This window comes from Larimichthys crocea, chromosome III (genome assembly GCF_000972845.2).
Source record: "Larimichthys crocea isolate SSNF chromosome III, L_crocea_2.0, whole genome shotgun sequence".
In the NCBI taxonomy this organism is placed as follows: domain Eukaryota; kingdom Metazoa; phylum Chordata; class Actinopteri; family Sciaenidae; genus Larimichthys; species Larimichthys crocea.
Window position 1 is genome coordinate 31,554,989 of NC_040013.1, and position 19,138 is coordinate 31,574,126.

The window sequence follows — 19,138 nt, forward strand, 5'->3', positions numbered from 1 at the left end:
CAGCTTATGGAAAAAAAAAATCTGGAAAAAGACTGCAACTCTGACGCAAAAGCAACAAAAGTATTTGACAATTTCCTCTCCGCTACATTCCACCTGTAACCCTGTTTTATGTTGTTGACACGTTGGAGAAGCACCAGATACACACCTGGAACATGTAAAGTCTTTTTTTTTTTATTCCAAGCAGCTTCACTTAAGAGGCATAGGACCTCCACAGTTGTTGTTTTCAAAAGGGATGAGCATTTCTTTCATTTCATCCAACAGCACCAGCTCTCTGATTACAGCCTCACCTCTGTGACCACTATGGAGCCGCTGACCCATCATCTAACAGCTTGCATTTGGCAAATTATTCAGCAGATTTCTGTGTCACATCTATAAAATTCAAGTAAAAGGGCACATAAAAAAAATAAAAAAAAGACTGTGAGGTCTCCAGGTTGATGAGAGATAAGAGAGAGACATCTTTAACACTTACTGTCAGGGTCACAGGATGCTCTTGATTCCCATTTTTAACCTATGTATGTCACTTAATGGAGCAGAAATAGCACAGCATATCCAGAACTATCCCTGTGACTCTCCTCTCCTCTTTACACTGGGTTCATTACATTAGGTGACTCTTGGGTCTCTGCAGCCTCTCTCCTCGCTGTTAATCCTGCAGAACCTCTGCATAATCATTATTACATTCACCATGACCTGCCTTCTCTTTCTCTCACTTTGCTGACTCTCAGAAGAACCCGCACCCTCAACTAACCACAGGCTATTACGCAGCACAGCTATATGATATTGCAAACATCTGAGAAAGCTGTGTTTCTGCTATGCTCCTGTTATGCCCTTATCCATCTTCATGAGGGCCTACGCAGTTCACACAGTTTTTCTGGAGTTGCCTGAAGTGGTTTAGGGGGAAAACTATCAAAATTCAATTCAAACACTTTGCTTTGTTGTTTTTAGTTTTCCTCTTTGTACTGATTATTGACCTGAAAAAAAATCACTGATAGAGTTTGTGGAATAACAATTGAACTGACTTGGTTTCAAACTGGAGTTTTGCTAAATTAAGTGTGAAATGATGTATTTTAATCATGAAGTAATAGACTAGAAATGATATCAGACAACATAGGAATTGCTTTTGTTCATTTTGTTGTCACGTTAATGAAAAAGTAGCAGATTTGACCACATGAAGAGTGAAATCAGGCTCCCGTTTTAAGCATGCCACCTCTCCTTTCGCTGAGATTCCCTTTATGACTCTATCTCCCTACAATTTAGACCTTCTTTCGATCTCTTGTACTTGAAACTATTAATTCTCATTTGGGGGTCCTTGACATGCTGTTGCATATTCATTAACTGTGGCACTGTGAACAAAGAATCCTCTTCCTCTCTAGGCGAATTTCAAACCCACAAATCCTGCATGGTGGATGACTATGATTAAGGTGCAATATAAGCTGGAGGTTGTTTTTTTTTTAGTTTTTGGAGTCCAGTCAGTCCAGCACTCGAACCCAGGTTTAAGTGAGGTCAGGGTTGCTGCTGGGAGTCCTGAAGAGAGAGGGAGAGAGCAAGAGGTGGGTACTCAATCATCCATGGTGCAGTGTGAGAGTGTGTGTGAAGCCGCTCGGGTCTAGTAGATGTATCTGAATCGGGGTGATCCCTCCTCTCCTCCCTCTCTCAGATCACTCCTCTGAAGCGCGGACAGTCGCCCACAGTAACCGGCTCTATAGCAGCCGCCTCGGGCTTATCTCATTCCGGCGATCGCCCCCGGTGCCGACCCGTACCCTCTCTCCCCCCCTATCATCTGAATCACACATACAAGAGAGAGAGGGAGAGAGATGCGGTCGTGTTTCACTTTCTTTGCTTCCAAGGACCCGTATCTCCCACATCTTTTTTCTCTCTCCCGGATCTTTGTCTCTGGACGGCGAGCTGCGGCTGCGTGAGTACCGATTATTGCTGTTGTTATCTTTGCGTGTATTTCTTTCTTCTTCCTCTTGTTATTGCAGATACTGAGACAGATAAGATGTGAGCCAGTTGAGGTGTTAAAATAAGAAGCACAGGCATGTTAGATCGTTGGTACAGGCTACTTTTTCTTTCTTTCTTTCTTTCTTTTTTTTTTTAGATTGGAGGAAATTGATTTTTTTTTTTTTTTTTATGTTTCATTAAATCAACCTCACTGTTTTTGTTCTGTCGGAGGGGCGTCACTGGAGTCTGTGTAGACACACAAAGGCAGCTGCATGAAGCCAGTGTGCAGAGAGAGGATGCACCGTTTCCCATCTGAACTAAAAACTGCCTCACTGTCTGTTAGGAAGTAAACAGAGTAAAGGGGGAAAAAGAGACACAGAGGCAGCTGCACAAAAGCCAGAGTACAACAGGATGTATCCCTTTTTGTTCCCATCTCCATCACCTACACATTTGTCAACATCATATTAGCTCAGTGTGGAGAATAGTTTTTTTTATTTTTTTATTTTTTTGCCCTAACCTGCAAGAAAAGCTATTTTAAGCCGGTGTGATATTTAAAAGAACAATGGCCTTCACAATTTCAAATTAAGACATTTTACTGCACTGCATCAACAAACTGCAAAGCATTCTTATTTATAATATGTATTCTTGTTGCATAATCTGACGGAATATGGAGAATAAAGCAGACAGAGAGAGAGAACACCAAGTGCCATCTCCACTGGTTATGCATTATATATTAAGTTAGCTCAGGCTGCACCTCCCACCCAGCACCACTGTCAATGCTCCCTCACTGTTCTCACCTTATACTCACTTACATGAACATGGAGTGTGTGTGTGTGTGTGTGTTTGTAAAGTATAAAAGTATTTTGTGAAAGAGCAGTTGTAGTCCAGTTATTGAGTGCACATCCCCCCCCTCCTCATTTCTAGAAAGCAGCTCATACTGAAGCCTGCCCTCAGGCCTTTGACAGCAAAAGAGATTTGTTTTATGGATTGAGGGAGCTCTTATAGCTCAGGGATCTAGAGGTGCCAGACAGTCAGTGCTTTTGTTTTCTGTCACCTTCAAGAGGTGTAAATAGAACTGAAACGCCAGGCAGACTGACTCGCGTTAGAAGTTGCTTAACTTCAAATTAGACAAAATGAAGTTGCACTGTCAAGAAAATGCAACAAAAAAAAAGCAGACTATCACTGAAAAAAAGCTGCTGCCATGATAACCCCCCCATTCTGTCAAATTGTCTCTGCTCTGAAATGTCAACAGCGTCATATAGCAGATATTAAAGCATCACTGAATTGATTACACTCTCTAAGCACATTAAGTTGCAGTGTAGATTAGGTTACACTGCCATTCAGTGTTATGTAATTGTAACTGTTTTGCAACAGAGACCTTATTAACGCAGTGGCTCTGTTGCTGTGTAACTTTCATCTTTATTCTCCGTGTGTCTCTCTCTCTCTGTTCTGTTCACCCCATTTCCTCTTTGCCTGCCCAGCAGCAGATGTGTTGAGCGACACAGCTAATAGCACTATCTTTCCGCAGTGACCACAGACTGATGCTGAAATCCCCACATTCATGAGAAGGCTAAAGGAAGCAGATTACTGAGGGATTAAACGCATGCACACGTATGCACATGCACAGGCAGGGAGTACCACACTTCCAGGATTTGACTGCTGTCCAACTGTGGATTCACTCACGCTGAATGAACTTGTCTGACTGACTGATTGACTGACTCTCTGTGGTATCATGGAAGAAGAGGAGGAGCCGACAGAGTCTCACTGAATGTAACTCACATAAACCCACCTCCTTTCCTCCTGCTTCACTATCCAAAGCTTTGACTGGTCTATGAGGATTACGGACTTATAACGAACACAGCGGAGCATGCAGAAAGAGAGGAGCGCGGAGCTGACCGTCCGCCTGCTGCTGCTGTCCCATGATGCATCTACACATGTAAGAGCAGGATCAGGCTCACAAAGGGCTGTTTCTATGGATACCCCTGCCCTGGGTAGTATTAATAATACTCCCTGATATTCTGACTCTCTGCGTGTAAAGAAAATACAGTGAGAGCAGACTAAAGCATTGAATAACATCTTTGCAGGCAGAGAAGGACATCAAGCGTTAAGAGGACATTGATGGAAAAATGTGTAGACGCTTTGCCAGCACATGTTTAAACCTGTGGCTGCAAAATTACTGATTAAACTAAATGTTAGATTTCTTCTTATTTGCTTTAATTTATTTTGATCCTTTCTGACATGCCATTTGTTGCTCTTTGTCCAAGGTTGTGTTCAGGAGAACATGAACAACAGTTGGGTGATTTGATCTGAATCTACCCACACAGTACCAGAAGAGGAGGTGAAGATGATGCACAAAGACATTTCTACTTTTATAACCTGCTGAATGTGGTTTTTATCTACATTGGAACGGACATCTAAGATGCACCAGCCACCTGGAGAAAGATTAGGCCTCTAGTTAAGGTTCTTGACTCACCAGCAAGATGTAACATTATGTGCATTAGACAATATCAAAGCACCTTTAATCTATCCTGAGGTACCTGGAATCTCTCTCATCTGTCCTTAACACTTCCAAACCGAGCTATCATGGCCAGACAAGACACTCCTCTCTTCCTCCATGGCTTCGATCTGGGCGGCCACTTTGCTGACCTCCGGCCTCTTGGTGCGGGTGTTACAGGCCTAGTCCTGTCAGCTGTGGACCAGCGCACAGGACAGCGAGTGGCAATTAAAAAGCTGGTGATGCGTGACACTGTGACTGTGAAACACGCTCTGCGGGAGGTCAAGATAACACGACGGCTGCATCATGAAAACGTGGTGAGGGTTCATGAGGTTTTGGCACCGTACGGACGACCGCTGCCCAGAGACCCGACCCAGCTGAGTGCCCTATACATCGTCCAGGAGTGCATGGAGACCGATCTGGCTCGGCTGCTGGAACAAGGACCACTACACACAGGTAGCAAAAAAAAGAAGCACAAAATATTTATTTGACAGTATAGTGCTTCATGTTTACTGCTGTTTTGTTGTTACACTGATGGCTTTGTTTACAATGTGATTTATTGAATCTGGTGGCAAAGGCTTGTGAGACTGAGACAGTACTTTATTATCCACAATTCACACATTTGAAAATCACATTACATTCAGTCATGTCTTTGCTTGTTTGTTTCCTCATCATATAAATGCTCTGTACGCATTGGAGTGAGACAAACCATCTGACATATGTGCCAGAATATTGTTATATAATATAGCAGAAGATCAGAGTTTTACCCAAAACGACTAATTTATTGAGTCTTTCCTTCATTCATTCATGTTGTGTCTTTAATTATGTCACTTATGACGGGTTAAAATGTGTATGGACTAACCAATTATACCAGCTTTTAGTAGTTTACGGTAAATATGAGAGTGAGAATAGAAGCGGTGTTTTGTATTCTGATACCTGCCTTTTGCCCTTGAACAGGTCATGCTACTCTGCTGTTCTACCAGCTGCTGAGGGGACTAAAGTTCATCCACTCTGCTAACGTCCTGCACAGAGATCTGAAGCCTGCCAACATATTCATCAACACGGACCAACTGCTGCTCAAGATTGGAGACTTCGGGCTGGCTAGGATAGTAGACCCTCACTATTCTCATAAGGTAAGAGAGAGGAAAATCCAAGTGACCCCACCACCATTTCAAAAACATCCATCTGAACGCACACAAAAATAGTTTCTTCTCTCAGGTTTCAAATGATGATCATTAGACTTATATACTAGCAGTTGGATGCCTAAGTGTTCAAGACTTTGATTGATATCCACACTTGGCATACAAGCTGGCAGTTTATTAAGACTCAGCAAACATTTCCAGCATTAACCTAATTACATGTGATACTGATCTACTAGTGATCTTTTTTTAGGGCATGTAAATGTATCAGATGTGCCAAGTGTTCCTTTGACTAGGAGCCAATACATGCCTGTGATCATTACTCTCTTTAGGCTCATGCTTTTTTAGCAAGTTTAAAAAAAATTGTATTTCATGAATCCATAATCTTCAAAGGACAAGCCAGCATACTACTGGCTGCACTGATTTTGTAAGAGCATGGTACTTGAGCGACAAAAATTAATCATACCACAAATATTAATTTCAGAAAAAGGAGTTTGCTCTGACACAGGGTGATTCTTCTGCTGCTGATGATTCAATCTAGGAATCTTAAAGTATTGTAACATTGCATAATCTTTATCTGTGCTCCCTCTTATTGAGGTAGAGTTGTTATCCGAGAAGAGATAGGAACTCCTTAAGCCATGTATGGTTATCAGACAGCAGTGCACACAGTGCCTCGCGTCCATGTGATGTAATGGATACACTATAGGGTGAGATACAGTTGCAAAAGAATCCTCCTATAGAAAAGCCAGGAGGTTTGCACACATGTTTTGTCTGCCTCACAATTGAAGCACAGAATAATTGATTTTTCAGTCCGGTGTCCTCATAATGTGGTATCTCATGTGACATCTTCAGTGTCGCTAGTATGATTCTGACACAGATCCAGCTTTTCAAAGGTACTTGCCATATACAAACAGAATTTTACAATCTTTTGAAAAATGTGGACTAAATCTGCAAAAACTTGAAAAAGTGTGCAACTGTTTCATGTAGAACGTGTTGCAACTGCAGTACAGCCCTGCCATCGTTTTTTCTATGACTGTCATCTCCGATTACATCCCCATGTCTGATGTTGCCGATCTGTGTCTCTCACATTAGGCCCAAACCCTGCTATTAAGGTTTTCCTCCCAAACCTGGTATCAGGTTTTGTGCTTATCAAACTCTGTCATTAGCCTGCCCATTGTAGATGAAGGCTTCTGAGAGATTAATGCGACAATTTACTGTTCTATTGTGCTGCTCTATTATGCACAAAAGATCCCACAGCAATACAGTAATACTAGCAGGGCAGGATGTGTGTGTGTGTGTGTGTGTGTGTGTGTGTGTGTGTGTGTGTGTGTGTTTGTATGATTGTGTGTGTTTTGGCCTTGTGCATGTGGAGAGGAGCTCTTGTGAAAGCCGATCTTTGTCAGCTCAGAACACGGGACTGGGGATCAGCTGGGTGCAGACACAGGGGGTGCGTTTGGAGAGGGGGGTGGAAGGGGCGACAAGGGGGGGGAGCAGAGGGTGAGAGAACAGATGAGGAGCAAGGGGTGAGGAATATTGAGTCATGGAAGGGTGAAAGAAGGAGAGGTGAAAAGTACGAAGGCAGAGAAAGGGAGACAGAGAAAGAGGGTGAGCAAAAGGGCAAAGAGGAGAGCAATGAGGAGGGGGGGGGGCACGAAAGAGATGAAATTTGAGGGAGATGAAGGTAGTTTGGTTTGTGCAGGAACAAGGTTTACTTCTCTCTCACTCTGTTTTTTGCTCATATTTTTGCTCTCACACTGTGTACCTACAGAAACTGCTGTGTTTGTCAGAGGACAAAATGTTCAGCATAGATAGATAGATAGATAGATAGATAGATAGATAGATAGATAGATAGATGTGTCTATCATGAGCACAATTTTATGCCTGTAAACATGCATAATTCACAAGAAGGCATTATTGATTATTGGAAATGTGACAACAACTACTGTATTTCACCTCCTGCAGATAATGTGTTTTTCCCTTTTCTGCTGCTGCAGTATCAGCCTCTTACTTTGCAGACTTTAGTCTGAAAGCTTTGATAACAGGGATGCATTAATAACCAATAAGAGTGCTGGCTGCACATTACACTCCAGTTTTAGACTGCCTGCTGACAGCACTGCTAACATGATTTGAATTGTTGGAAGAGTTAGTCATAGTGGATTGTATCCCAGCTCATGTGTCTGTTAGCCAGCAGAATCAGTTTGTCATTGTTCATTAGCATAAAATTACATTATAGTAGAGTTATGTGTGTGTGTGAGTGTGTGTATGTGTGCTTGTGTGTATGATGATGCGTGTGTAAAATGAGGCTGGGCTATTTGTGATGCAGTGTTGACACCAAAGCAGATGCCTGCAGTGAATGTGCGAGCATCCTCTCACTTATTTAATAATGCAGAGCCAAAGCGCCGCTTTCTCAAACATTTTGTGGTAATGGACGTGGGCAGTATTGACCTCATATGTGATGGAAATTCTCAAATGGTATTAACTTACATGCTGGGCCATAAAACAATACTGGTGGCTCTAGTTTCTCATGACTCATTTATAATGCTTTTAAATAGGTTCCCTGCATCACATTTGACTTTAATCAGGTTCTATGTTATGTTATGAAGATCGGCTAGTTTGGATTTTCTCACCAGTGAATGGCGTGCCCTCTTTTCAATTAACAAAAAAATGTCCTTCCTTTTCTTAGTGCTTCACAGTATCTTACAGGGTCCGTGTGTTATCACTGTTTGTTTTTTTTGTTTTTTTTGTCAGTACACCGTGACTCTGCAGTGCATCAAAATGAGGCTGTTTGATGAGCTATCTAGATGTGCTCCTCTGACTACACAGACAAACATTTACTCAGGCAAAGAGAGATGACATAAAGGTTGAGAGGAGAGAAGAGAAACAGAGGCTGAGAAAACATTATTTGTGATGTTGTTTACAGTCTACACCAGTAGGAACTTGGTGTTTCTGAGACTGTGTTTGTTAGAGTGTCACCCGCTGAGGCAGCGCTGGATCTGCCCAGAAATTATTCATGACCTGGATGAAGGACAGAAAGAAAGGAAGGAGAGGAAAGGTGAATAAGGAGAGGATGACGGAAATGAAAATGAAAAGCAGCAGATAAAAGGTAAGGATGCGAGCGGGGATATACAGAAAAACACAGTCTGAGAAGGACAGGTAAGATAAGCAGAGTGGAACTATAGCTGAGGAGAAGGCGGGATGAAACAGGTGAGAAAGGAGGTGAAGCAAGCAGGGTGGCAAAGAGACAGATGGGGTGACGCGCGAAGAAAAGAGGAAATAAAGGGGAAGCAGTCATTGCTGCTGATGGTGATGCAGAGAAAACACCGAGGTGAGTTGCGATTAAGGGAGCGGATGGAGTGGAAAGTGGGAGGTGATGACAGCAGGGTGATGGAAAGAGAGGAGGAAGGAAGACAGGAAGAGAGTAAAAAAAAGACAGTAAACATTGTCTCATGGTGAAACGGATGCCTTATTTTCTGTTTAAAGCAACTTCCAAAGCTGTTTAATGGTGACATTTTTTTCCTCTTAATGAAATTCCATCCTGAAAACGTTTGACACAAAACACGACCACCCTGCAAAAAGTCACTGTCTGTCAAATGCTTGCCAGGAAGCAGAGCTCACGTGTAGAGAATGATCAACTAAGAGGGTAGATAGGGACAGACAGATAGAAGACAAGGTGAGTGCGTGTTTGTCAGACCGTCACTGAGCACTCAGCGTCAGTTTCTGCTCTGTCATCTGCTGGCACACCGAGAGGAGAACAGGCAGTGATGAGGGAGGGCGGTAAGTAAGGTGCAGTGAGGGTCGAGTATGCATGGAGAGGGAGGGAGGGAGGGAGTGGAGAGCATAAAAGGAGCAGATAAGGGTGCACATGACGTAGGGGTAAAGATGAGGCACAGGAAGAGCAAAGAGTAGAGAAACGGGGAAACAGCAAGGCTGTATTCACACCTATTCAATAGTGCTGTGCAACTTGGCAACTCATTTAACACCCTGTATTCAAAGAGTAATGTAATGTAAGAAAGCAGGTCCAAAAAGATTCAAAGAGCCACTTTGATAGTTTAAATACTATCTTGGCCAGGCTGAATTTGATGTAGGGGCACATTGCTGGAAGACCCACAATGAATAAAGGCTCTAAGCCATGCCCTAAACCTGCTGAATGATTAACAATTCACTGTAATCTTTTGATGAAGAGGGAACTCATTTTTTCAGTTGTCAAATAAAACATAAAGGTATTTTGTTGCCAGACCTAATATGTGATTATCAGATGAGCTGTGTTCTGCTTAGTGTGATGTGATGTGGATGTTAAGTGGCACAAGATAATTTACCTGGTGTGAAAAGATTACAATTTCTGCCAAAAACTCACCTATAGGATAAAGCCTGTGCTATCTATATTGTATAAATAGAGTATTCTACATTAGATAGAGATGGAAAAAATGGAAATAATTAGATGGAAAATGAGACCAGTAGATATTAGTGGGGTGCTTTTTCCAAACGTAAACATTAGTTGCGATTGTCTTGAGTGAACAAAAACTCTATGCCAGTATGTCTAGTATGTCTGTCTCTCTATTATGTAATCATGAAGCAATTTACAGCAGTCAAAAAGCGTTGAAGTGTTGACATGAAATTAGCCATCAGCTGCCAAGAAATATAAAAAATGTGTGAGGATGTGTAAGCCTAATTATAAGCATGTTTTGTCGTGAAGTCTTTAGGCTTCTACTGTCACAAGATTTTGACATTATAACAACCTGGGGCAGTAAAACTTGGCTCAGGCAAGATACGAGGCCAGGAAAAGAATAGAAATGTCATGCAGTAAGTGCAGAGATTTTGAGATTGTGGAGAGAGCGGAGAATGGATTACACAGAGTGAGAGGTGGAGTGGAGGCGACGAGAGCATTAATGATAGCAACATGCAAAAACATCTCATAAATAAATTTGGTGTGTGTGTGAACACACTTGCCTTGCGGCTCATCTCCATGCACTGTGTCATCGGTGTAATTCACAAACATTTACAAAAGTAAAAGGCAAAGGGGAGCCTTGTCGGAGCAGCTCTAATGAGAGGACGCGTGTTGTTGTACAGCAGAGCATCAAACGCTCGGTGTAGAGGTTTCAGTGGAATGTTTTCTGCTGCAGAGCAATATGAAATGATGAAGCGTTTGTGGGTGTAAATCAAAATATCTTTTTTTTGTAGCTGATTTCAACTCCAACGAAAATAACTTCCAGCAAACTGCCAGCTTAATTGTGACGAACATGAGCAACTTGAACACACTACATGCATGCAGACTTACAAGTACACTAATAAACATGCCAAACTGTTGCATGCTCATCACTATTATAACTGCATTACATCATTCAGATGTTCTGGCTTTCAACTTACCTCTTTCTCCTATTTTTCTCTCACTCACCTCCTCACCTGCTTCTCCAGGGCTATCTGTCAGAGGGTCTGGTAACTAAGTGGTATTGTTCCCCACGTCTGCTCCTGTCCCCCAACAACTATACCAAGGCCATAGACATGTGGGCCGCTGGCTGTATACTGGCTGAGATGCTCACTGGACGCATGCTGTTTGCAGGTACCTCCACTGTTTGCCATACAGTCGCTGTCACTATGACCTTGGCATCCTGCAGAAACATTATGACACTGCTGGTAGTTAATATCTGCATTATGAGTATACACTGTATGAGAAAGTAGTACCAGATACAACAATAACACCAGCTTGAATTAGATAGAACATTCACTTTTGGCTTCTTTGACTGGCTACGTGAATACAGTAGTACAATCAGGTAAATCAGCTGTTGTAGTTTTTATTTCCAGAGAGTCCTCCATCACAAATACTTTATTCTCTTTCTGCAGGCTACTTCTTTGCCTGACCTGAATAACAATGATGACAGAGAAATTCTCACTGTCTGAAGCAGATGCAGTTCCTCCTGACAGGCCGATTTGACCTCCACTAGCCCTCTATACACCACAGGAGAGATAGTGCCATAAACTCAATTGCGTCATCCCTTCCTTGGTGTTCCTCTATGCTACACACATCGACTGTTAGAGATTCCTGCCTTGCTTTTTAGCGAACCACCAGAGTTTGCATGACACTGTATATTTTTCTTTAGTGTTGGGGATATCATGTACTCTCATCCAAATACACTACCACTGCTTGCTTATTTATTGGAGTAGTAAATGTGTTGATATAGCACCACCTGCTGGTGTCAAATAGCTTGATGGAAACATTTAGAGGGCAAAAAAAACACTGCACTGCTCTGCACTGAAAAATTCAAGCATGTTGAACTTTAGGTTTAGACCACAGTCATCTCCATCAGTTGTCAAAAGTTAAATGCACTTTTGGTCCCTTTACCAGAGTTGAACTTGACGGTGTCTGATTCTCAGCTAGATGTTTTAGGTTACAGCGGTTTGAGTAAATGTCTGCCTGTATAAGAAGAATGTGGGATTTTTATATAAAGAAATGCTGCCAAATATTCTTTTCTACTGATTCAGGGTGGATTTTCCATTTCTTTCACTTGACAGCTCACACCTCGTAGTTATACCTATTTGACTCTAATTGCTCACCTTTTTTCCCCCCCTGCTTATGTAACTGATCCTCAGTCTCTTCTCTGCTTGTCTCTGATTGGTCGGTTCTGTCTCCCAGGAGCTCATGAGCTGGAGCAGATGCAGCTGATTCTCAACACGGTGCCAGTGCTGAGAGAGGAGGACAGGCAGGACCTGCTACAGGTGACGCCAAAGTGGCAACACTGAACAGGGTGCAATTGTCATGTTCTGTTTGCACCTTTAGACTAAAAAAAAAAATAGTGTTCTGAAATAAATTTTAAATAAATGTGCACAAAACACTTTCCAACGAGGCCCATGCCTGTGAGTTCTTTCAACTATAATCTGCTTTAAAATAAGTGGCGCACCTTCAATTCTCTAAAGAACTGTGCAAAAAGAAATCACCACAGCTGAATTATGTACATATTTTAACCTCTCTGTCATCTATTCCCAGGTGATGCCTTCATATGTCAGTCATGGATGGAGAGTCAAGAAACCGTTCTCTGAATTGCTGCCTGAAATGGATTCTCAGGGTGAGCGGAGGGAATTGAGTACTGAGAAGAATAGGAAGGTCAAGCAGTGTAAAATAGGATGGAGTAATAGAAGATGTGTGGGTGGGGGGAGATACTGAACGATGAAGAAATGGGCATAGAGGTTTGGAGTTAATTCAGCCACTGAAGAGGACTTTTTTTTTTCATGGCTTCAACATTTAGTTTTCCTCCCTCACGGATCACTTCTTCTTCTTCTCCTCTCAGCTGTGGACTTCCTTGAGCGTATCTTGACCTTTAACCCCATGGATCGGCTGACAGCTGAAGCAGCGCTGTCCCATCCTTTCCTCCAGCAGTACTCCTGTCCAGAGGATGAACCCACCTCGTTGCATCCGTTCCGCATCGAGGACGAACTAGAGGACAGCCTGATCACCGAGCAGAGCCTCAGCAACAGCAACAGTCAAGCCTCCAGCATCCACTGGGAGAGGTGTGTAGATTTACCTTCTTATACACTGGTGGATCCGTTTTCCGTATTTATTTCAGTACGTTTTTTAAGAATTTTAGCAGGACAAAATATCACTGATTTGAGAATAATCACAATTGTAATGGAGTTGCAATGTCGTTCTGTGGGAAGCAATTCCCGGTCTTAGTCCCTCTAACCTTTCATAGAAGGATTTTAAATACTTTAGTGTATATCAACATAATTCTAACTGTCTAGAATTAATTAACTCGCCTATCTATCATTGATGGCTGACTGCTGTCACCATAATTTAATCCATTAGCCTTTTGACTTGAATTATAATTAATAGGGGCCTTGTTGATGAGCAGCATTTGGGAAAAAAATTGGTCTTGTGCTATGAGGTTTTGTTCCTGACGGACTGTATCCTCGTGTTGGACGGGAGTGTCTCAAGAAGTTTGTATCTGAGCTGGGTGGGGTCAGTCCCAATCTTACCCACACGCCTCAGGGTCCTGGAGGCATACATATCCTGGAGAGATAGCAGATTGCAACCGATCACCTTCTCGAATAATGCGCTGCCCTTGTCCTTGGCAGTGGCAGCAGCAGATGGTGATGGAGGAGGTAAAGATGGACTCAATAATGGAGGTGTACAAGTGCACCATCATTGTCTTTAGCAGGTTGAACTTCTTCAGCTGCCACAGCTGTTTTTTTTTCTTGGTGAGGGCGCTGATGTTCAGCTCTCATCTGAGGTCCTGCCCGGAAAGCAGGGAATTAAAAAATCCAAAGTCAAGTACAAATATTTGCTAGAACAGAAAAGTAGCAAAGCATAATGAGTTACAAGAAACAACCTAAGATACCTGCTGTAAATAATACGTATCATACGTAAATGCTTCATTTCCTGCAGGTACGAGAACAGTATATCAACAGATGTGTCCTGGCAGCAGTCAGCTGGGATGTGTCGCTGCATGCCATCAGGCTACAATACCTCTGATCTGGAAGACGCTACAGAGGACGAGGAGGTGCAGAGAGACCCCCGAGCCAGTTCCACCTCACTGTTAGAGGAGGCCCAGGTTGGATGCTTTGTTATTTTCCTCCATACTGACTGATTTGTATTTTTATTTCACTCCCTCAGAGAACAAAATCATGCTACAGATTGTTTGAACATAAGCTTTTTATCTGCTTATTTATTTCTTGCTACGTAATGTCTGTATGCATAGTAAATGCATCAGAATGAAATAAAAGAGTTCAACAAATAATACACTTAACACTTCTTTCTTCCCCATTTATCACTTTCTCCCTCCCTAATTTCTACTTCCCCCATCTATCTTGTATAGGTCGACCCACGAAAATATTCCCACAGTAGCTCAGCTGAACGTTTCCTGGAAAACTCCCCTTCCTCTCTGGAACGGGTCTGTGGTTTGGCGTATGGCGAACTGGACTGTGGCCGCTCCTGTGACTACAAAGTAGGCTCTCCTTCATATCTGGATAAAATTGCCTGGAGAGAGGGCAAGCCTCAACACTACTCAGAGCCTAAGCTGATCCTGGATTTGTCTCATTGGAAGCGTAACACTAACAGCATCCCTGTGCCTGCTGAGCCCATTGGAGGCAGCGTGGAGGACCTGGAAGAGACAAAAGAGGAGGAAGCAGAACCAGAGGAGACAGGGGATTTATTCCAAGAGATCTCCCGCTGGGTGGAGAGTACCCAGTCTCGTCTGCACTCGCCCAGTCCCAGTCCCAGTCCTTCTTTGGAGCCACGCTCACCCTCCCGCTACACCTCATCTCCCCCTCTCCCTCTCTCTCCAACTGACCTCCCAACTCCAGTCTTCCACTACACAAAAGTTTTGCAGCAACCATCAGCTGAATATGAAGAAGACAGACTAAGCCCACTCCCACCTGTCACTTCATCCTCTAATTCCCTTCCCTCACTTAATCCCTCATCTCCCACCTCTATGCTTTTCCCTCAGTCTCCCCCCATATCACCTCTTTTTCCTCCCCAAGAATCTCAGCCTCTTTCCTCTACTTCCTCCATTTCCCAGCCAGTAAACGAGAACTCCTTGCAGTCACTTCCTGTTAAGCAAAAAGAGCGGCTGTTTGATCTGGACGTGTTCATATCCCGAGCACTGAAACTGTGCAGGCAGAATAAGGAGAAAGCTGACGTGAAGAAAGGGAAAGAGGGAGGGTGGAAGGAAGAAAGCAAGCAGCCGAACGTCAACCGAAAGGTGCCCAGGCTTCCAGAGCACAGGACTCCTCCACCACAGACTCCAAACTCATGATGCTGAATTTCAACGTCAGGTCCACCGCAGTACAGCATCATATTGGGATAGCACTTCCAAATGCTCATTGTGCTTTAAATAGTGAGGGTTGCTCATGGTTGAATATGCTGCTTAAACATTAGACCTTAGTGTTAGCAGCAGTTGTCTTTTTGTTACTATCGCAATGACATGCTACACGCTGTGACTAAAAACCCTCACTTAAACAAGCAATCCTTGCAGCTTTGTCAAAAGGTGCTCTCAGGCAATAAGAGGTCAGAAAGCATTTGGGTTTAAACATATACAAGCATACTTAGCATTGCAGATATTGAGGATTGTTCTACATGAGAATACTCAGCTGGTTGATGGCCGCGGTATCCCGTGGTTTGCTATCATTTGTCAAGTTAAAAATGAGGCAAACTTTGACTTGATCTGTTAACCTGTAAACAAGAGATACCCAGGCTGTAACCTGCTGGAGAGGGATTTCTTGGTTTGTTTTAGGTTTGTGTCTCTATACAAGATCTCTTGCTCTGCGTCAGTCAGTCAGTAATTTCTCAACAGTCTTCCAAAGGTGATGTTCACCGAATAATGAAAGTGACACAGGAAATGTTTCAGTATCCCTGAATGTATTAACTGAAAAATAATCAGTCAAATTATGCTACATGGTGAACCATAACAATTTTATTTGTTGCTGTTTTAGCACAGTGACATACTGAGCTCACTAGCGTCACTGCTACATGCCTTGTAAACTTGTATAAAACTCTTGTCATATTTAATTCTTTAGTATATTTCTCAAGACTGTTGTTGATGATATTCTTGTGTCCGAATTATTCTTGTATTCTTTGTTGAATGCTAGAGCACAATTTTATGTTACTTTAGAGTGAGTTGTATTTTCTTGAAACGTGGAATGCTTTATGGTAGTAATAAGTGATTATTCAACAAACTTTTGCTCTAGTTCAATCATAAAATAGTTTCACATCCTGTCTGCTTGATGCACCAAACAAGGTCATCATCTGCTGTACCCTTACTGAAAGATACTATCCTTTCTGTACTAGACAGCCAGATATCTGTCACCCTTTTGGTCACTTAAATGTTAGCCACAGAAAGCTATAATGCAAATAACAGTAGCCTATATTTTGGAGAATGTAGATCCTTTACAACCTTTATAGAAAATGATTTGTACTCAAAAACTTCTCAATGCTGCCCAGAAACCATATTAATATATGGAACAGAAAATAACCAAAACATATATTTTGAAATACTTTTCTATCTAGTGGGTTAGATAGCAGACCAACAGAATGTTATTTACATCTGATGTTTCCCCCTTAAAGTAACCAAATCAGGTAAAAGATACAGTCAGATGTAAGTCATAAACAGATGATGGCTGTTGGCTTATGCCTCATACTCTCTCAATCAACTGCATCTGACATTCACTTCCCTTGTTGAACTAAAAACCTAGTACCGAGCGTATGGAAATGGCATTCAAATTATTTTGCTGAGCTGGTGCCAAAAAGGAATACAGTTAAATCTATGTGCTCCATATTCTTTAACCTCTTCTACTGCAGGAAGCTTCCACCATCCATTTTACTGTTTGACATGACTGTGAGTGTACCTACACAAAGCTCCAGCTATTGGTAATGCTAGAGGCACAACACTGAGGTGTATAAAAAACACTGCCAGCACAGCTACAACACCCAGAAAAATACATTTAATCTGTTTAGTGATCTTTCAGTCCAGCATCTGATACCCATTCTGACTAGATTAACCTCTAGTTAGCAGCAAGTCTTATATTTAAAGGTTAAATCTGACAGTTTAACAGCTGTAAATGTTCATGTAAAGTTGATTTAAAAAATGTTAACTTCCATACTAGTTGCACCTTCACTATGGCTAACATGACCATGGGTTGTGAGCAGATCATCACTTGCACAACACAGTATGACTTCCGAGCCATACGTGAGAATTGCTAACAGTACAACCTATGATACAGCAAAGACAGGTATACCTATTCTTTTATATTCACGATAGACATGAAGCACATCTAGAGTCACTAGCACACATTTAGAAATACAGGTTTTCCTCAGCGACAATTGAAACTCCACCACTGTCAGTGGGGACTGATGTAAACAGGACCCAAAAAGATACTAGAATGAATAGCTGTAGATGCAGAGAGGGGCCCATAGAGAAAGCCTATGTATAAGGTCCAGAATATTGTGCTATGCTCCTGTTCACTGTACCTGGGCTGCACTGCTGGAGTAACTGACAGAAATGTTCTAGTAAAGGGAAACCATCCATTTTCAAATCCAGGTCCATTTATCTATTTATACAAATAGATACAAGCTGTGCTGCAGTCAAATGAATTCAAAGGAGTCTAATGGTCACATTTTGCATTCTAACGTTTCCTCTGCAGGTAACCTAAGCCAGCAATAACATCATTGACAAATAATACAAACATACTGTCACACGTGTGGTTACTGAGCCGACGTTAGTTACTTTAAGTGTGTGAAGCAATGTAGAAAATGTGCCTCTGTACACCTTGATGCTTCCAGCTTGTTGAATGTAACATATCCTCTCCCTTTTGCATGGCTCTCACAACTATTCAAATAGCTTCAACTTTGTCTGGGTTTTTTTTGTTTTTTTGTTGAATTGTCATATTTCTGTGGGCTCTTATTTCTTTATACTCACGCTTGAACAAGGCTTTTCATTTGAGACCAGCTGTGAGTTTTTTAAATGCTCAATATTGATTGGTAGTAACTCTTTTTGCAGTTTCTGTTTTTGCTGAAAATTAATAAAACAATACTTAAACTATTATTTGACCTCATGTATTTTGCCATTGAATTTGTTATTTTATGGTATTTTCGTATTTGATTATTTTTTTGTTTTTTAGACACATTTGATGGACCAGTGCACAAGAACATTTATACCAAAATATTAATATATAAATATTTTATACAAATACACACAATTCTACAGAAAATACACACATGCAAACAAGAACCCCAATAAAAATCAGTGCATCATCGATGGCTACATTAATGATCTATACCCTCTATAAAAACTGTTTATGCATGAGTTTAAAATTATCCTAAAATGACATGCATATTCCAAAAGCAATTAATGAAAAATGATTTAAGGTTTAGGGTTCATTGTTAGTCTAAAATTCAATAAGACTAAATATTATATGATAAAATCTTCTAGAATAAATAATAATAAATACATATCTATAAACTGAAACACAAGGAATATTGTGTATTTGGGGATATTCAAGGCCTGGGAGCTTTGGGCAAAATATAGCCAGCTTGTGGCAAGCAACACATTGTGGAATCTGAGTTATGAGGTAACCATTTAAACCTAGCAATGTTATAACCTTACTTCACTCTTTTGTGCTGCACTGTCTGTTTTTCTTGAAAATGGCTAAAACTTCTAAAAAAAAGTAATAATGTGTGGTGCTGAAGTTAATTTTAAAAATACAGCTGAATGAATTCTCATTTCTCTCAGGACCAGGATTTAAAAACCGACAAACCAACAAAACATATACAACAAATGTCTTTTCTCATCAACTGCAAACAAAATATCAAAAACACACTTAGAATCAGAATCACTTTAATTCGCCAGGTGTGTGTACACACATGAGGAATTTGACTCTGGTTACACTGTGCGCTCTTAGTACAAACATATATAGACATAGGTACAGTTAAAAACAGGTAAACATAGACATAAACATAAACAAGAACAATATATATATATGTATATATATTAGATATAATCTCATCGCTATCTATATCTTTATATTAATAGATATATATATCTCTCGCGATATATATAGTATATAGACTCTAAAACTTGAAAAA

At 41.4% G+C, this 19,138-nt stretch overlaps 1 protein-coding gene across 2 annotated transcripts; it reads left to right on the plus strand.

The window, feature by feature from the left end:
• The first annotated feature begins 1,465 nt into the window (after positions 1–1,465).
• mapk4 (mitogen-activated protein kinase 4) lies at positions 1,466–16,403 on the plus strand. 2 transcript variants are annotated; one of them, XM_019259870.2, is made up of 10 exons: positions 1,466–1,912; positions 3,467–3,874; positions 4,203–4,888; positions 5,390–5,565; positions 10,984–11,128; positions 12,200–12,282; positions 12,551–12,629; positions 12,852–13,071; positions 13,946–14,111; positions 14,376–16,403. In XM_019259870.2, the coding sequence occupies exons 3-10, from the start codon at positions 4,522–4,524 to the stop codon at positions 15,312–15,314; spliced, it is 2,175 nt and encodes a 724-aa protein (XP_019115415.1). In that variant the 5' UTR covers positions 1,466–1,912; positions 3,467–3,874; positions 4,203–4,521; the 3' UTR covers positions 15,315–16,403. The 2 variants fall into 2 exon arrangements, with proteins under 2 accessions (XP_019115415.1, XP_019115416.1); XM_019259871.2 differs by lacking the exon at positions 3,467–3,874.
• Positions 16,404–19,138: the final 2,735 nt, after the last annotated feature.

What these genes read in the sequence shown, in the direction of transcription:
- mapk4 (XM_019259870.2), top strand. Translation starts at nt 4,522, where the DNA reads ATGGCCAGACAAGACACTCCTCTCTTCCTCCATGGCTTCGATCTGGGC. An exon ending in TGGACGCATGCTGTTTGCAG is followed by an intron (nt 11,129 to 12,199) that starts GTACCTCCACTG and finishes TCTGTCTCCCAG; the next exon opens with GAGCTCATGAGCTGGAGCAG. An exon ending in CACTGTTAGAGGAGGCCCAG is followed by an intron (nt 14,112 to 14,375) that starts GTTGGATGCTTT and finishes TATCTTGTATAG; the next exon opens with GTCGACCCACGAAAATATTC.